Source organism: Rhea americana, unplaced genomic scaffold (genome assembly GCF_003343005.1).
Source record: "Rhea americana isolate MKP2758 unplaced genomic scaffold, rheAme1 scaffold_13, whole genome shotgun sequence".
Taxonomy (NCBI): domain Eukaryota; kingdom Metazoa; phylum Chordata; class Aves; order Rheiformes; family Rheidae; genus Rhea; species Rhea americana.
In genome coordinates, this window is record NW_028185372.1 from 212,699 (window position 1) to 230,154 (window position 17,456).

The 17,456-nt window shown below is 43.9% G+C and overlaps 1 protein-coding gene across 3 annotated transcripts in view; it reads right to left on the reverse strand.

Moving 5' to 3' along the window:
• LOC146599924 (myosin-IIIb-like) overlaps positions 1-17,450 on the reverse strand; it is a 25,195-nt gene extending 7,745 nt beyond the window's left edge. For 2 of the 3 annotated variants that reach the window (XM_085326283.1, XM_085326285.1), the window contains exons 1-20: positions 17,390-17,450; positions 14,153-14,255; positions 12,660-12,762; positions 12,028-12,184; positions 11,585-11,687; positions 11,152-11,280; positions 9,693-9,801; positions 8,395-8,511; positions 7,867-7,967; positions 7,324-7,410; positions 7,092-7,157; positions 6,665-6,778; positions 5,165-5,276; positions 3,544-3,590; positions 3,210-3,275; positions 2,788-2,907; positions 1,785-1,870; positions 1,483-1,530; positions 421-468; positions 140-231 (exon numbers count right to left, since the gene is read on the reverse strand). In XM_085326283.1, coding sequence (XP_085182409.1) covers positions 140-231; positions 421-468; positions 1,483-1,530; positions 1,785-1,870; positions 2,788-2,907; positions 3,210-3,275; positions 3,544-3,590; positions 5,165-5,276; positions 6,665-6,778; positions 7,092-7,157; positions 7,324-7,410; positions 7,867-7,967; positions 8,395-8,511; positions 9,693-9,801; positions 11,152-11,280; positions 11,585-11,687; positions 12,028-12,184; positions 12,660-12,762; positions 14,153-14,255; positions 17,390-17,439 — 1,858 coding nt within the window. In that variant the 5' untranslated portion in view covers positions 17,440-17,450. Of the gene's footprint in view, positions 1-139; positions 232-420; positions 469-1,482; positions 1,531-1,784; positions 1,871-2,787; positions 2,908-3,209; positions 3,276-3,543; positions 3,591-5,164; positions 5,277-6,664; positions 6,779-7,091; positions 7,158-7,323; positions 7,411-7,866; positions 7,968-8,394; positions 8,512-9,692; positions 9,802-11,151; positions 11,281-11,584; positions 11,688-12,027; positions 12,185-12,659; positions 12,763-14,152; positions 14,256-17,389 lie in introns of those variants that run through there. The other variant, XM_085326284.1, reaches the window with a different exon arrangement.
• Between the last annotated feature and the right edge of the window lie 6 nt (positions 17,451-17,456).

Here is a 17,456-nt window from a genome sequence, read left to right on the forward strand (position 1 = left end):
GGTCTCTGAAAGTAGGAATGAGATCTGCTTCGCTCTCATCTACCTGAGAGAGTCTCCTCAGCTTAACACCACTCACAAGCCAGCCCTCACTCCCTGGTATGAGATCAGAGTCGAGGGGTTCTCCTGCCCCTGTGCTCACCTTTCTGTATGACAACTGCTGCTCTTTCCAGTTGCTCCACACACTTCACCAGCTGTGCCTGGTGCCAGTATTTAAAGAAAAGTCGTGACTTTCTGTGAGGTTGGGGAGAGAAAGAACCACTGAGAAACACTGTTTGTCCAAAGTTGCATCCCATTATCCTTTGAACAGACCCTTCATACAGCCATAGCATTTCTCCCTGAAGGGAGCCAGATAACAGTTTACATGGATAAAGTTTCTGCAGTTCAGGCCCCACATTCCCTGCAACAGCAATCCACACCTACCCACATATCCAGCCAGTCAGCTCTGTACTTTGCAGTATCTCCAGACAGCTGAAAGAGATTAAAAAAGTGCAAAAGTCATTTTCCACCCAAAGTGAACACTATGCAGCCAGTCGTTTTAGGTGTATAAAGGAGAAGAAACATTCTTCAACACTTAGGTGTTATATTATTTGTCCACTGTCACCTGATCACATTCCGTAACTGGCTTACAATCTGTAGAGCTCCTTGAGGTACAGCTAGGGGAGAATCACACCGGGGAGTGTCAGCAAAGGGGTTCCTAGAGACAGACTCCCTACAGCTTCTTGGAAGGCAATTCTGCAGGGTATGTCCTATTCTCAGAGATGGTTTTCATCATTTAGTTTCTGAACTCTCTGCAGGATCTGTATGGTGATACTCCCTGGAAAGAGCAAGTTTTCCAATTCTGACTTCATTTTTCATATATATATATATATTTATCTCTATCAGCTGGCTGCCTTACATGCTTCATTCTCACAATCAGTCACAATTGACTGTGGCAGGAAAGATAGACTGGAACAGTGAAGGAGAGAAGGAGGTGAAGAGTTGCTGCCTGAGACACTGGAAGGGAAAAAGCTGACAGGATCAGACTGTAGAGCTAGAGAGACATTTACATTTTAAATGTTGTGGCTTGGGAGATATTCAGGGCAGCTGCTTAGTCAWCCCTGTCTTCAACTCATTCTTCTCAGATCACCAGGGAAGAACCTGGAGAGGCAGCAGGAGGCTGCACTGAGCCCATGTCCCACTGAGTGCAGTGGATGCCGCAAGCTCATCTTAACTCCAGAAACTGATTACATTTACCAGATCTCCTTCCATAGGATAGAAAGGCTATACATAGAGCATTCCACAAAAGATCTTATTCAACACTGTACTAAATGATTTATAAAACCCTAACTATCTTTGTCTAGGAATTTATGGTTCCCACCACCACAAAAAAAAATTCTCACTTTGTTCCTTTTACTCAGTTTGCTATGCTATCCTGAGAACAAAAGTTTTGAAGAACAAAATGGACTAAAACTGGATTGCACATGATAGAAGCAGGGTTCCCACCTTTCTTTTGTGAGAGACACATCTGGTTTAACTAGAAGAATTCCATATCTGTCAAAAAAACAAACAAAAAACAAAAACACAATTCAATAAGGTAAGAGGCCTATCCTTGATGTGCTGATCCATGTCACTCTCACAGCAAACAACAATAAATTAGTGCCTTGCTCACTCAGTCTTCCACAGCAAACAACCCTATGGTCTCAGGCCTCTGAACTTTAAAGATAATTTCACTCTGCCCACATTGAATTACCAGGGTCACTTCCCTGACAATATTTAACATGAAACTTCCTAAACATTTAACAAACCTTTCAGCAAATTCCTCAAAAGAAGGTCTCCAGGAGAAACCATCTCGTCGGATCCGGACGGTCTCCAGCAGTCCATTGTATCGGAGCTGAAGTGGCAGCATTAAGACAATCAGAGAAACAGACACAGGCTAGAACACGTCATTAGGCTATCAGTTTGTCCCTCTGCAGACAAACTCCTTCATTCAGTTCCAAATCTCTCTAGTTCAAATCAAAGCTTCTTTTTAAAAATGTTTCCTTTGTTAAAGACTGAATTTACCAAATCCTGCAACTCTTATGTTTAACTACTCTCAATTAAAAGTTAGAACACAAAAAAAAACAACCAAAATGACTTTCACCTTACAGCCACGAGTATTGCTTTACTTCTGTCTTTTAGAGGATAGCCTTCCACTTCCAAATATGTACACAGAGGTACTCCAAGGCACCAGATCAACTTTCCTACTTAATCCTATCCTTTCTTATATWTATTAAATAGTCCACAGAGCTTTCTGAACTCTTCTGAATATTTTCAGTATTATTTAAAACGTTTGGATCTCAGACTTGACACAATATCCAAAGACAGTCACACATTATTCAAAGAAATCCATCTTGGCTCCTGTTCATTTGCCTTGGTTGATAGGTGAGAACAGTTTCCTCTGAGAAGCATTGTTTTTCCTGGGGAAGTACTGTCCATGCCTGGATGCAGTCCTCATCCAGGAGCTACAAAGATGAATCCTACTACCTGACAAGTAGATCTCATTGCATTCGTGAAAAAGAAAYGGGAGAGAATTGGGAATGCAAAACCTGAACCTAGCAATCTGTGTCACAAAGACAGCCAAGCACCGAGAGTCTCTGTATGCATAAAAAGTATGTCCTACTCTTTTCTCTACAAGCGTCATTCATTCAGACCAGCCAGCTCCCAGCCATCACCATGTTCTTGAAGTGGAGTATTCACTTCCCTGATTTAGATCCACTTCCCACCAAGGCTTAGCTGAAGCACCTGTAAAGAAAATTGCTATTTCCTCACCTGCTGCAGCACAACCTGGCTGTCCACCACACCTGGCTCCTTCTGGCTGTTGGGCTTTATACAACGTACAAAGTGYGGGTTGGCAGAATACATCCGCTCCATGAGCACCATCAGAGAATGCTGGTGAGGGCAGAGAAAGATCAACATCCCAGCAAGCCAAACCATTACCAGATCCCTCTGAGCGCATTCCCAGATTCCTACAGATGAAAACTACCTTCCCACCTCAGCAATTCAGGCTCTGGTACCACCAACTGCCCAGGCTCTGAGGACAGCCAGGTCACTCCTATCATGATCAGCTGGGCTTGGCACCCCCAAAAGCCCCAGTCCATATGCTGGATGCTTTACTACGTGTTTGAACCTGGAAGCTCTCAGAAACTCCCCTGCACACATCTCAAGGGGCACTGCAGGCAGCAGCACTTTACCCGGAACTGAGCTCCCACTGACTGCTTTCRTGTGCTGTTGAATTTGTCATCTGCTCCTGGTATGACCTGGAACGAGATCAAACAAAAGGATCACCTATGGAAGGCAGCCTGATTATCCTGCCAGAAAGCAGACAGTTAAAAGGAGAGAGAAGGAATTTCAGGGAAGGGAAGGCAATTTAAACATAGCAATAGAGGCAAGCAGAAAAAAAAAAACAGTAAAAAAATGAGGAAGAAATTGTYGCAGAGCTGTCTGCTCTCATTTTCAATCGCCTTCTTCAATCACAAATATCAGGAACTGTCCCATCAATTGCCATGCAGACCAGAAGTACAATACCTTGGTTTTAACATGAGGCATCAGTGTTCCTGTCCTGGAGATAGTGGCTGGAAAAACAAAAATAATAATAGATTTTGTACCCTTACTCACAATCAACTATACCTAAGCATTCAAACCTCATCTCACATGCAAATCTCCCCACAGAGTCTAAAACACAGAGAGGAAAATACAAGGTAAGAGCTAAAGAAGAGGAGAAAAAAAAATCAGCTTTATGAAGCAGACAATCCAGGTAATACTATTTTCTGCCACTGAAAAGACAAGGCAATCAGGTTACTGAACAGCCCTTAATGACCTTCAAAAGAAATATCATCAACAGGGAAGGTCTAACAATGCAGGAAAAAAAAAGTACAGATAGCAAACAGAAAGCTCACCCACAACAGTCAACACAGGAGACTATATAAAGTTAAATAACTTAAAAATAATTCAGCAACAAGATGAAAAACTCAGGAAAGTTCAGTTTACTGGATGATTTAATGAGAGTCTTGCACACCCTTGATGCAACAGTGTCATCTGCACTGAGAACAGGTTATATCTGCTGTTTATGAACYTGCAAAGACCAGACTAAGTATCTTTAGTAGCAGTGTGGAAGAAGCAACAAAGACAGACATTTGTAAAACATGAGCAGAAGAACTGCAAAATTCAGTGGAGACTGGAAATGAAATTTTTCAGTCACCTATAAATCCCAGATAGCTGCTTGGACTGAACAAGACAAAAACAAACAAACAAACAMACAAAGAACACTGTACCAAGAGCACTGTATTCAACTAGTCAAATTCCAAGGAAGCATTCATCTGAGACTGTGAAGGCTTATCAGTTACTGGAAGAAGTGAGTGCAGGGAAGGGGGAGAAATAATGCACCTGACCACAAGAGTTTTTTTTTTATCCAGAGTTGTCCCGGGAAAATGAAATATGGTCAAGAAAGATTGTGTCTGCATTTGTTGCTTGTGTCTCTACTACACTCTATTTACATTGTGAACTCTTTGGTGCTATGCTTTGTCTAGTTTCATTTCTAGACAAGAATAAAGCATATGGAAGGGCTAGTGAAGATAGTCCTGCACTGCCTCTGGATAAGATAGACTGTCTGATCTGAAGGAAGACCTCTAGGCAATAGCTAATTCTCTGGAACAGGAAACAACCTGCCTTGCTTTCTAGACATGGTCAGACTGTCAGACAGTGGCCAACAGATCTCTTGGAAAGATTCCAAGAGGTTTTGCTGCTGGGAAAATTAACATCCTGCTTCAGCAGAAAGAAAACACTCACGAAAATATGACCTCAGGAAAGAGCAGCCTCTGCTTTAACTAGCATCTGTTAAGAAAGTCAGGCTTGTGATCTCAGAACAACGCTGTGTGGAGGGGTGCTTCAGTTCCACAGGGGAAACAACGTGAAGGTACTCCTGAGGGCTACTTCTGCTGTCATGCTTATGTACCAAGGGGAATGGAATAGTGCAGACAGCTCTGTACATGTCAGAAGCCTCACTCCAGGCAGCAGCCTTCCCAGAACCTCTCTGAGGCTGCCAGCTCTGGAGCACATTCATGGTATAAGAGCCTCATTCCCACACTTAGCTCTTGTCAAGGAGTGCCCTGATTAATGTGGAATGCCCCACCACAATAGAGGGACTTGCCTGTGAAGAGCACACTGAGCAAAGGGGTGACACTGTTTATGAAGAGTCCACGAACATTGGCTGGCAAGGTGTCTCTGTTCTTCTCTAGAAAGCCACCAGCAGTATATTGTACCTAGGGAAAAGTGCAGCAAGTCAGTAAGGCCAGCAGCGCTTACAGGTTGTCCCCAAAAGCCATCTCAAGAACTTGCCAGAATAGTGTAGCGGTTATCACATCTGCTTTACACACTGAAGATCCCTGAAGTCAAGCCCCAGTGGAACCAGCATCAGAAAATCTTTGGGAGGCTAGACTAGATGATTTCCAGAGGACCCTTCCAACATTACTGATTCTGTAAGTGTTAATCTGAATGTATACTGGCCTGCACAAGAACACTGTAAAYACATGTACACCCCCTTCAGACACACATCCTGAGCAACAAAACCAAGAGAATGGTGCTGAGGCATTACAACTACAGGACTAGAACAGGCTGCCCAGAGAGRCTGTGGAGTCTCCTTCTCTGGAGATCTTCAAGGYCCCCCTGGATGCAACCCTGTCTAACATGCTSTAGGTGACCCGGCTGAGTGGGAAGGTTGGACTACATGATCTCCAGATGTCCCTTCCARYCTTACTGATTCTGTGATTCTATGACYGCAGCATTAACACTAAGACATTCACCTTTTCTTGTTCTGCATTCCTTCATGATGATGTTTCATTTACTTTTGGTTTATGATTCATTCTCTTTTCTCCTTTTTCACCCTCTTCCCTTTGAAAAGGCTTCCATTCTGCTTTCTGCCATGCATCTCCTTGTTTCTCTTGCCCCTTCCGTTCTCATTTCCAGCCTGCCACTGTGCTTTCTATGCTAAGTGTTAATCTTCATAATAATGAACGTCATAATGAACAACGTAGTCAACAGTTGTGGAATAAGACTACAAAATTATATACTACAATGACCCTACCTTCATCTACTCCAGCTACAAAAATTAATTCTAATCAATTCAATATATTCGGGCCAATACATTCAGAATTGGTGGCAGTAAAGTTATATACAATGGCCCTAGAACAAGGTGCTTTCATATTTAAATATGTAAATAAGTGCTCCCATTTTCAAAATGGTGATAGCCTAGCTGATCTCACTCCGTTACTCAGTGCTTGTAATATGTTTAGCTGTCAGGGGTCCAGAGTATAAAATTTAAGCCACTAGATTTGCCTTTGGGGCTTTACAATGCATGCAGAGCTTTCACTTTTTGAAGGACTATTTTAAGACTACAGCTCCAATACAGTGATGACAAGTATAACATAAATACCTCTAAAACCTTATGCTTCCCAGAGAACCATTTTCTTCAGGAGTGGTCTCTCCTCCTGTACTTTCTAAAGAGCTCCATTTACCCTAGAAGGCAGCTCCCAGGTAACACATCATTCCCATGGGACCATACACTGCTTAACTTCAAAGCCTTATTTGCCAAGCAACACATTTTTCTCCCCTATATACATTCCAAAGCATGCCTCCTGAAAATTGTACTTACATTCCCAGCATAGTGAATGATGCTGAAGCCCAAAACACGGCCCCGGCTTGACTGGAAGTGCACATTCCCCTTAAAGCTGCTGTTCAGTTTATCCACAAATGTTTTATCAGTTGCCTGCAAGAAAACAATTTTCATAATCAAACTATAAAGCTGCAACATAGTCCTGATCAGGGCTCGTGGAAATAAAACAAAGTATTGGAAGTGGCCTTGACCATGCAACTATTTCTGACTGTACTCGATACAATACGCAGGGATGCTGATATCATYGGACTGTTCTCGATCTGGCTGTCCTGTCCCATCGTCCACACATGGGAACATCTCTGCTCATCCTGCTTTTTATAGWCACGCTCTAGAGCTCTCTCTGCAGCACAGATATTCGTTGCCACGTTCCCCACACCATTTCCTCTGTCTCCTATCTCACCCATACCTGAGGGAACGCACTCTGCTCATCCAGAAGAGACAGTAGACCAAGTGGTTTGGCCAAGAACAGATTCTGCAAGGAGAGGAGAGTCATTAGACATAACTAAAGCAGTACTCTCACCTACATCACCCTTTGTAGGGCTTCTTCCCAGATACATCTCCTCCCCATGGTGGAATGAGGAAGTCTCCTCTTTCAGCTGGATGGAGCACTTCCTTTCTGTCATTCTTATATCACTCACCAGAATGGGTTCATTATTGCTGAACTTAATAGTTTCCCAAGGCAGCTCTTCCTCCCTGTAGGCAGTCTGCTCCAGCTGGAAAATGTGCTAAGACGGAGAAAGCAGAGCTTGGAGCCTCCAAACTTGGTTAGACAACCCTTAACATCTTCCTCCCTATCCTGAGCAGAGGATGGAGGCATGGCTCTCTTAGGCCTCTGATCCATGAGTAAGATGAAATTGCTGTTCTGCATGCCCATCTCTAATCTTGTTGCTCACTGCTGCTGTTGCATAAAGCAGGAACATCTCTTAGGTAATCACAGTGTTCACGGGTCCCTACTCTACTAGTCTGGTCATTGCTTGACCTATCTGCTACTAATTTTCCTGCCCCAGTGGTTCCTCTGCCATAGCAGATAAGGTTGCTGCTCTCTACTCTGCAGTGTCAAGCACTATTTCTGTCTTTCCAGGCAATGGCTCTTGTTTCCTCCCCTCTCCTTCAGTGCTCAGGTAGATCAATGCTCTGCTTTCCCCCACCACACCACAGGAGTTCACAAACTGTAGACTTACGTGGTTAAAAAAGTGCTGCAGCTGCTCGTTGGCCAGGTTTATGCAAAGCTGTTCAAAACGATTCACTGCAAAGTTTTCAAATCCAAAAATATCCAAGATTCCTAGGAGAGGGGAGATGAACATGGCATTGAACCTGCAGACCACCCCTACAGGTAGCTAAATACCCCAATACATGACTACGACCATCTGGCCTTGGGGCCCATGCAACCAAGTTGTAAGCTGCACGTCTCTCAAAGATTCTTTTTGTGAACTAGCTAGAAGATCCCCAACATCAAGCCCCAGTTCCTCTGCAAAGCCAGAGTATCTCAAAACTACTGCCTCACAGTTACTTCAGACCAAMTGGCTGCTCTAGGCTGGCTCCTGCCCCACAGACTTCATGCTGTTGACTAGTACCGCCAGCATGATCATCTCTCTGAAAATGTAAACCCGAAAGCAATTTTCATGACACCTCATATTGCCCTGTTCCTCCATCATGGTTGAGGGATGCACATTTGAGGGCAGAACAGTACCAAGACAAGCAGAACTCACCTATCTCCCTCAGCTCCACCTCAGGATCCACATTCTCAGCCAGCAACTCATTGATCTTGGAAACAATCCAGCCAAATACTCGGCCATATGCCACCTTTGCAATAGAGTCTCGAGCATCTGCACAGGGTGACAGAGAATGACAGCAACTCACTGAAGGGCTCCAAGGAGAGTAGGGAACACAGCGTACAGGGTGGCTCAGCACATCCACCTCTAGCAATAATGTTTAATGGTTTATGAAGTTGTTTTGGAGACAGCAACTAATCAGATGATGTCTGATGATCTTCCCTACTCTCTGCAAGCTCACACAGAACTCTTCCATTCTGAAGTCTTCATAATATTCCTACAAGACCAGATATGGGTACTAGAGCACTTGTAAGATCACATAAAATTAGAATATCCAGAGACTTGCTTCCTCCTCTGCCTGTCTACCGAGTATGAACCCTACCACAACTGAATTCAAGCTAATGCCTCCAAGCAGTATTTGGAAAATTGAATGGTTCCACTGCAAACACTTGAACTTCTTGCTAGCCCACAGCTGCTGCCTGAAGTACTTAAACGAGGAGAATGCAATTGCTGAAAAAATGTGCCGACATTCTAAGAAGGAGACCAAATCAATATGACCCATTATCATCTGACTAGAGATGTTTATTTTATTGTCTAGAGAGAGGCAAGAGGAAATGTTTGGGAAACAGAAATAAATAATTCTCAGTTTTCACTTCTTGTTCTATTGTTCTATTTTTTAAGCAATAATCTAGAAAGTTTTGGATTTCATGTTTACTTTAAAAAAAGTWTTTATTTTAACTCAATCTTTTGGTGAAGATTATCTTGGGTTAACTTTTTTCTTACTAAAAGAGGAAAGAACACTTCACACTTACTATTTCAATTTACTTCCCATGACTCTCACCCCTTCCCTGACACTGATGATCTAGCTATTTCTCCAGTTACTACCTAGAATTCTGTACCTTGCCAGCACTCTGCAGCAGCAGCCTTCCCCTCTTTTGCACAAATATCTACAGTTATCTTCAAGACTGGATTTGAGGGAGAAAGCAAGGATAATTTCCTGTTTTCTCAGTTAAGCTCTACAATCTAGAGATCAAACAAAAGCAATGTTCATGGTCCTATGTGTCAACGAGTCCAAAAGGACAAGCACAGATATATTTGCCTTTATTCTAGAGAAAGAAGGAAGTTGCACAGATAGAGATCTTTGTTACCTAGAAACTGCACATGAGTTGGGACACCCTCTCATCAAATACAAGTCAGTCTTTCTGCTCAGTACTTCTGTAATTCATGTTTCTTACCCTTTGCCTGTTGCTTGGTATGAAAACGCTGAATCTGCTCTCCCCGAGTCACTGACATTGTGCAAATGAGACATTTCAACAGCTCATCTTCTTGCACTCCAAACTGACCCTGGGAGAGAGGAAATAGATAGGGATAGCTAATACTGAACCCTTACGTAGGGACTGCATCTCCTTGGGTATGTGTGACACCCAGTGTAATGGAGCCATGATTCAGATTGCAGCCTTTGAGTTCTGCAATAATATAAATATCACTTTAACATCTGGCAGCACTGGAGTCAGATTATGCTCTGAGATTTTCATTATCCTGTGCAGTGATCAAACTCACTCTTACTCTTAGAAATACTTTGCATTTTTAATTTCCCAGTGCTGACACTTTTCATCCTCTGCGGGAGCTACACACCAGTCCCTGTTGAATGGTTTAATGACTTATTATTGTACAGCACCAAGATGAGGTGGCTTTGCAGATGCTAAGGGGAGCTTCAGCAGACTTTAGAGTCACACAAACCCACAGGAGACAGGAAACAAGGGGGATTCATATGCAGCTGAAATCCTGATTAATTGCTTTAGCAGGAATTCCCTTCCTGATGGCAATAAGTGAAGAGAAAGGCAAAAAGTTGACTACTGAACAGAAGTAGGTAGTTGTTTCATGTATGGTATAAGAGGAAAACAGGCAAAGAGATGGGAGTGAAACAACAACAACAAAAAAACCAAACAAGGACGCCATGGTTTCAAACAGGTCAAAATAAAAAGACACAGAGAAGGCAAAAGTATTTCTATGTTGTTAACAAAGCAGATAATATATCCATCCCATATAATAAAAATGGGATAGTCCAGGGAAATATGCACTTCTTAATCTGATGTTAATTTGAGGCAGAATAGAAAAACGTTTAATTCAGGATTAACAAAAATTGATAGCAGTTAAGATGGTATCTTTGGACAAGATTACAAAACTAGTGCACAGATATTGTACACTTGAATTTCTCCAAGGCATCACATCTAGTCCCACACGACTTTTGATTTTAAGTAGTTTGAATTATATGAAGTTTTGCCATATCAAGACGGTATTTCTGAAGAAAAGAAACAAAGCACCTCAGAATCACTGTACAGCTTACGTACTGCAAGACTCAGTTCAGTGGTACAGCTAATATTGTCCCTAGATACAGACAAAATAGATGTTGAGAATTGTCATTTTGGGTATCGCCAGCAGTGGACACAGTAGTAGTCATGGGGTGATACTGTGCATTTCTGGAAAAATCTCCTTGTTCTTCAGGGGTCTTTAAGAGGCAGAAACCTCCCCTGCAATCATTGGCAGGAGCAGCCTCCCAAATCCCTACAGGAAAACTCCAGGACCTTATACAAGAATTTAAGAGCATAAATATTTTCTAAGGATGATGCAGTCACACTGCTAGTAGGGACCAGTATCACATCCAGAATGTTTCTGTCAGCTCTTGCGACTCACCGCTGCAGCTTTCAGCCATCCTTGGGAAGCTTCACTCACTTTTACAGACCCGTTGTTCTCCTGAGGCTCAAAGGTCACATTGCCCAGAGACAAGACACCAGCCAAGATTGCCTGCATGTCCACCTGTTCCTAAAACACACAGCAGGGGTGACTGGCAAGCTATCATCACCTAGCATATAGCATATAACATCCACAGTGCAGGTACAATGCCCCAAAGAGCTTCCTTGTTTCTTGGATCACAGAAGATGGAGAGGTGAGGGAAAGGTACAGGCAGCATGCAGGAGGAGGCTCTACATGAAGACTGCAAGATTCAGGTGGTTTGAAAGCAGCGTGGGAAGTTCAGTAGGTAGAAAAATGTGAAATAACAGCAGCTAGGAAGAAACTCTACAAACACGAGATGCACAAATAGAAGTGAGGGGTCCTTGGAATTCACCTGTTCTTGGAAGCCCACCATGTCAAGGGCATTGCGCACCTCTTGATATTTGTGTTTCCAATGCTGAGCTACATCTTCTGTACCAAATTGTCCACTTATGTACCTGAGAAAGTGTATATCCCATACAAAATCATCACATAATCAGCATAGCCAGCAGTCCTACTCCAAAGTAACAAAGTATATCAGCAGCAGTGGAGACATGAAAGGGAAAAACTTTTCCAAGGTCATGCAAATGAGAAACAAAGAAGAGATTCTAGACCTGCCAGCTTCCAGGTTGATCTATAAGATCTCATCATGTGTCCTCTTTCAGATCCTGCTCCCACTTCCATTCATTTGTTCACCCCTTCCTGGCTTTACCCATCAGGGCCACAGGCTTCACTATGCTGATTCTCCCTCCGCCCCACAACACCCCACTAAACTGAGATCTGCCTTTGAAGAAGTACCTGTAGAGTGAGGGATCCAATAGCCCATACATCTCCTTTTCCTCTGAAGAGAGTCCAGCAAACATGTAGTAGAAGATATGGAAATTCCTCTCTCCAGTATCTTGTTGTACCACCCGTGACTTCTCTAACAGATACTCGCTCAGCTTTGCACCCTTCACTGCACTCAAGAAGGTGACAAGATAAACTTTACATCTGGAAATATAAAGCTGACTGAGCTGTTCCCCATCACTATCTGGTTATAGGAGCCTGAAGTTATAGTACTTCAGTGTCTAAAATAGGTGTCTTGTGTACAACACCCTTAAGATTGCCAGCTCCCTGGAAGTGGTCTTCTTCATGCTTCCCATCATCTTAAGACGTCTGCTTACCTCCATTAGAAATGATCAGGGCTGTAGGCATGATGGAGTACAACCAACACCTCCTCTCCACCATGATCCCAATACCCTTCCCATACCCCACATTGTTCTTATCCTAAAGCCCTAGTTGCTGTAGGATTTTTCTTAATTGCACACCCTTGCCACAGACTATGAAGTTTCCAAATTTTACCCACCACAGGTCCTGGCTACTGAGTTCAGTCTTTCCAATGCCTACCCATTCCCCAAACTAATCATTTCAAATGTTGCCCTTGACTTTACCTGTATTCTTCTGGAAACGCAGCTGTATGTATTTTCCAAAGCGGCTACTGTTGTCATTCATCACAGTCTGGGCATTGCCAAAAGCTTCAAGCAATGGGTTTACCTAAAACAGGCATACAAATAGCACAAGCACTCTTGAAATTAAATGATCTAATCTAACTTATTTGGAAAAGTTTAACTTGAGCACTTGATGTTTAGCATTTTTCTCAGCTACTGATGGAATAGGAAGCACTTCATCAGCACTCAAGAGCATCTATTTTATCATATGTTGGATAAAAGAATTGAAAGAGACAAATATATTCAAATATGTGCATAATATATTCATATGGGAGCAAAGAATCTCCTGGCTGGAGGAAAAGGGACTTGGGGTACATGCTGGATAACCTGCTGAAGATAATTTTACAGCACCACACTAATCCCAAATGGGCTAACTCAGTCCTTCAAATATTATCTACTGAAAACAAGTAAGACGACTGTTTTATTTCTTGACTGTCACCTCTAAGTTTTCCACAAGCAGTTCACCTGAACTGAGGTGAACTTTGTTGRAAAAGGAGGAATAGCGCATTGGCTACAAGCATGGCCAGTCACATCTGCCAGGGTTCACTAGGCCAAGCACAACAATGAGCAAATACGGCTACTCTGCTTCCAGAATCTTCTCAGATCAGAAAACAGCTTGCTAGTGTGGTCCAAGCCATCCCTAAGCAGAACCAACAGGTGTATCAACATGGTGTTCCGGCAACTCAGAACACAACACAGGCATACATCTCAGATCCACCACGGACGACACTACACTGAAACAACAAGCTGTCCCAGAGCCCAAAGCACAGCACAGAAACATCTCAATAGCTCCACGGGAAACCTGAAAACACAGACTTTATCATGAAGTAGTCCAAGGGCTCATCCTGCTTAATTTATCACATGGAAATCATACTGGAACTTGCTCAAAACCTCCTTGTCAGCAATTCCAATGGAAATACTTTAGATCAAAGAGACAAGATTTTATCARAATCAGATAGTAAATGTATATTGAAATAGCAAAGATGACGCTAGCCAGGAATAGCAGGTATGCTTCTGACAGTATTTTACTAGTCAAAGAAAGTTTACGAAAGGCTGCGTAATGATACTCCATCCCTGTGTATCATTAGATCAAGACTTTGTTTCTCTAACAAAAAAGTCCTTGTTCTACATCAAACAGTAAGTGATTTCAAAAAAGCCCCTAATCCCTTTCCACAGACATCATGCTAAACGATTGCAATGATTATATCATYTAAGAACCAGCCCACTACATTCCAAGCAAACTGATCCTTCCACCCTTTCTAATCTGTGGTCAGCTATTTCACTGTCCTTACCCACGATYTCCTTATAATGTGGCTAAAGTTTTGTTCCCCCGCTTCTAGTGTGATAATGCATCACGAGGATCCTTGAGCCAAATACAAGCTGTCTTGCAGCAGTGTTACTTTTCCATCCACAAGCATCAACCTGTAACGACCTACCTGTAAGATCTGCTGCTCCAGCTGTGAGTTGCCTTTACATAGGTTCATTATGTGCTGCAACAGTAGCTTTGTACTTTCTGTTTTCCCCGCACCACTCTCTCCACTGCCAAAAAAAGAAAAAAAAAAGAAAAAGGCAAAGTTAAGTTCCACTAGCTATAAAGTGTAATTATCCTGTTCTTTATGTCTTATGCCTGTCCCATAACTTGAAAGCACTCTCCTGTATCCAAGTGTGTCACACCTTTCTCTGTTACATTGCATATGTGAGTACTAACTTGCACCATAGCTTTATACAACGAGCTCCACAAGGTACTAATCCATTCTCAGAGGAATTTTCCCCAATCCATTGGGGAGTATGGATACACTCCACACCATCACTTCTGGATGAGGTGCACCAGACAGTCCATTTGCTCTGCTTCTTAAGAAAAAATATATCTAACTCTTGGAGAACAACACCCTTTGAAAGCATTCTGGTTCACAGATTCCTTCACATATGCTTGGGCTGACAGCCTCCCCTTTCTACAAAGGGATTTGCCCCATTCTTCTTACTTCCACAACTGAGTACTAATCTCATGACACTGCAGCAGTCTCAAACCACAGGCCCTTCACACATCCACGTGCTTCAGCTGTTTCTGAACACTGGAATACAGCCATAAAGCTGCTCTCAGGCTAACAGCTGAGGTACTGCATGTCATTCTGGCGTCACATACGTCCAGCACCTCCACCTCTAAGTCAAACAAGTAGCACGTGGAAAGCAGTTTCCTGGGACTTTCATAAAAAGTCTCCTGGGAGGACTGGGGATGTACAGCCTGTTAAAGCAGTATGCCCCTGGGCATCATTCCGGCAAAGACCTTTAGCATAAACATAGGGGAAAAAATGCAGGAAATGCTGAAGGTATACACAAGGGCAGGCCTCAATTTACACACCTAACCTTTGAGCTTCCGGTATGGCTTTACTCCTCTGCACCTCCCAGTAGCCTGGTGGAACAATGTAAATTCCACTAGAGTTTCCAGATAGAAAGCTCTTGGCACTGAGGCAGTGTGGGTTGCTGTCCTGGGCTCTTCTCCCCAAAGAAGAGACCAGACAGTAACTAGAAGAGCAGCAATTTTCAGAGGGAGAGCATCATGTTATAAWGACTATACTGGACTTTGGTAACTGTTCTGGTTGGAAAGAGAAAAAGGTAGGGAACAGCGTCTCAGCGTGATGCACAGCTGGGAGCCAGGGTCCCAGTTTACTCCTGTCACTGGGCCACAGTAAGACACTGGTTCCTGGGAGGATGCCAGGACTCATTGCCAGACTCCTTCACAGAAGCCAGTTTTACTCCATAACATTTCTCAAGCTCACACCAGCTGCAGCCCTGGGCATAGCACAGCTGCAAAGCATTTGAGGCATTCAGCCCCCGTGACAGATACCTGATCCCAAGCACATAGCAGACTGCCATCATCTGAATACGCACAACCAAAACAGGAGCTTTTGCCAGCTGAGAACATGCTATCCAGAAAGCGTTCCTGCCCAGTATGTAAGACGATCTGTTTTCAGTGACTTCCTTCCTCAGCAAGGCCTCTATCAATGAACACCCTCATGCTCGAGCCCACCCTCATATCYTCCAACAAGAGAAACAGCATCACCAGGTCCTGCAAGCATGCTCTGCAACTGCAAGGGTGTAAATGCACCAGGCTGTGAGCCATCTCCAGGAGCCTCACGTGCCCTACCACAGCATACTGAGGCTGTGACTAAAGCCAGGCTGGAAAGCAATAGGAGCCAGTGGAATTTGCAGCAGAAGCCGACCTAATCRTAATAAGCCTTTCTCACTTTGGAGGCAGCTGCTGTGTCCAACATCAGCYGTAGGCTCTGAAACATGCCATCCGGACCTCACAAAGTTGGAGTGACTAAATGGAGAACAGAAAGGCCATGTTTAAATCCCAGAGGAAAGCATATAGGTTTGTGCTAGGCATCTTTCACCTAGACACTTTTCAAGCACAGGAACAGTGGAATCTAAAAGAACCCCAAGCTGCTCTGATGAACCGTGATCTAACAGGAGGGACGCCCTCCCCTCTCATACTTCCAACAACCTAAACTTTGCCCGTATCAGGTAATCTAATTAGAGAGCACTTTACTGCTTGCATATAGCAAACCCACAAACTTCCTGTTATAGGAGCAAACAAACCTGCTCATAAGAATGCAGAATGCACAGCAGTAACTCAGATTCTTATCTCTGGCACCACGAATTGCTGCCAAAAGATCAATCAGAATACTGATTTTTCAGAGAGMACTTGCAGATGGTTTTCCACCTCTTATAACAATTTCTATGACTCTTCTCCATTCCTAGGAAGATCTTCCACGTGCTGACTCCATGGCCACAATTTCACATGTGTTTAGTGAGAACACTTCATGTAAAGCACAGGCATTGATTACTTGCATGATAGAGAAATAAGAGAGGCTGGACCCTTAAGCTCTGCTCCCAGTCCCACAGTGATGCTCGGCAGTGATTAAACAAGTCATTTCCCTACCACATAAAATGAAAATACCGATAACACRATCAGAATTCTAATCTAAAGAGGAAATAGTAAATTAAATGGCTGAAAATTGACATTTGAACTGAGATGACATTTAAATGAGATRTAAGTCTAACCCCAAGAAGGCAATTAGCTGGCATTTGGAGGCTTTCCCTGCTGGATGATGCTGTCTGTGGCCCTGTGTGGTTCCCACACAACAACAGCGACATCACGGAGCAAATTCAACGACACTCGAACGCTTTTTGGTTACAAGCAACTCAGTTTCCCTTCTGCTACTGAGAATTTCCCAGAAYAAGATTTTCCCTGATCAGATTCCCAAAGGGCTTATAGTAAAGAAGCTGCACAGGGAAGTTGGTTGTATACAGAAGCTCGCCCCCGGGGGAACAGCTCCTTTCTGCTCCCTGTCACACCTCACCCACGACTGCCCGTCGCAGCGGGGCTCCTTCCCCACAGAGGGGTACCACAGGGCTCTCCCCAGGGCAGGCCGACCCTCGGGGCGCTCTGCCCCCCCGGCCCCCTCCTTTAACCCGACGCCGCCGGGCCTTTATTTATTTATTTTTGTCTCTACAAAAGCCACATGCGTCTGTTTCCTGGACTCTCCAAAATCTTCCAAGACGAGATCTGGGGGGGTTGGGGCAGCGCTCTGAAGGGGAGCGGTGGCCTCGCCGCCCCCCGCCGCCCCCCGCCGGGCCCACCATCCCCACACCCCCCGCGCCCCGCTCACCTGATGACGATGCACTGGCTGCGGGGCCCGGCGGCCCGGCGGCCCAGCATGGCGCCGTAGGCCCGGG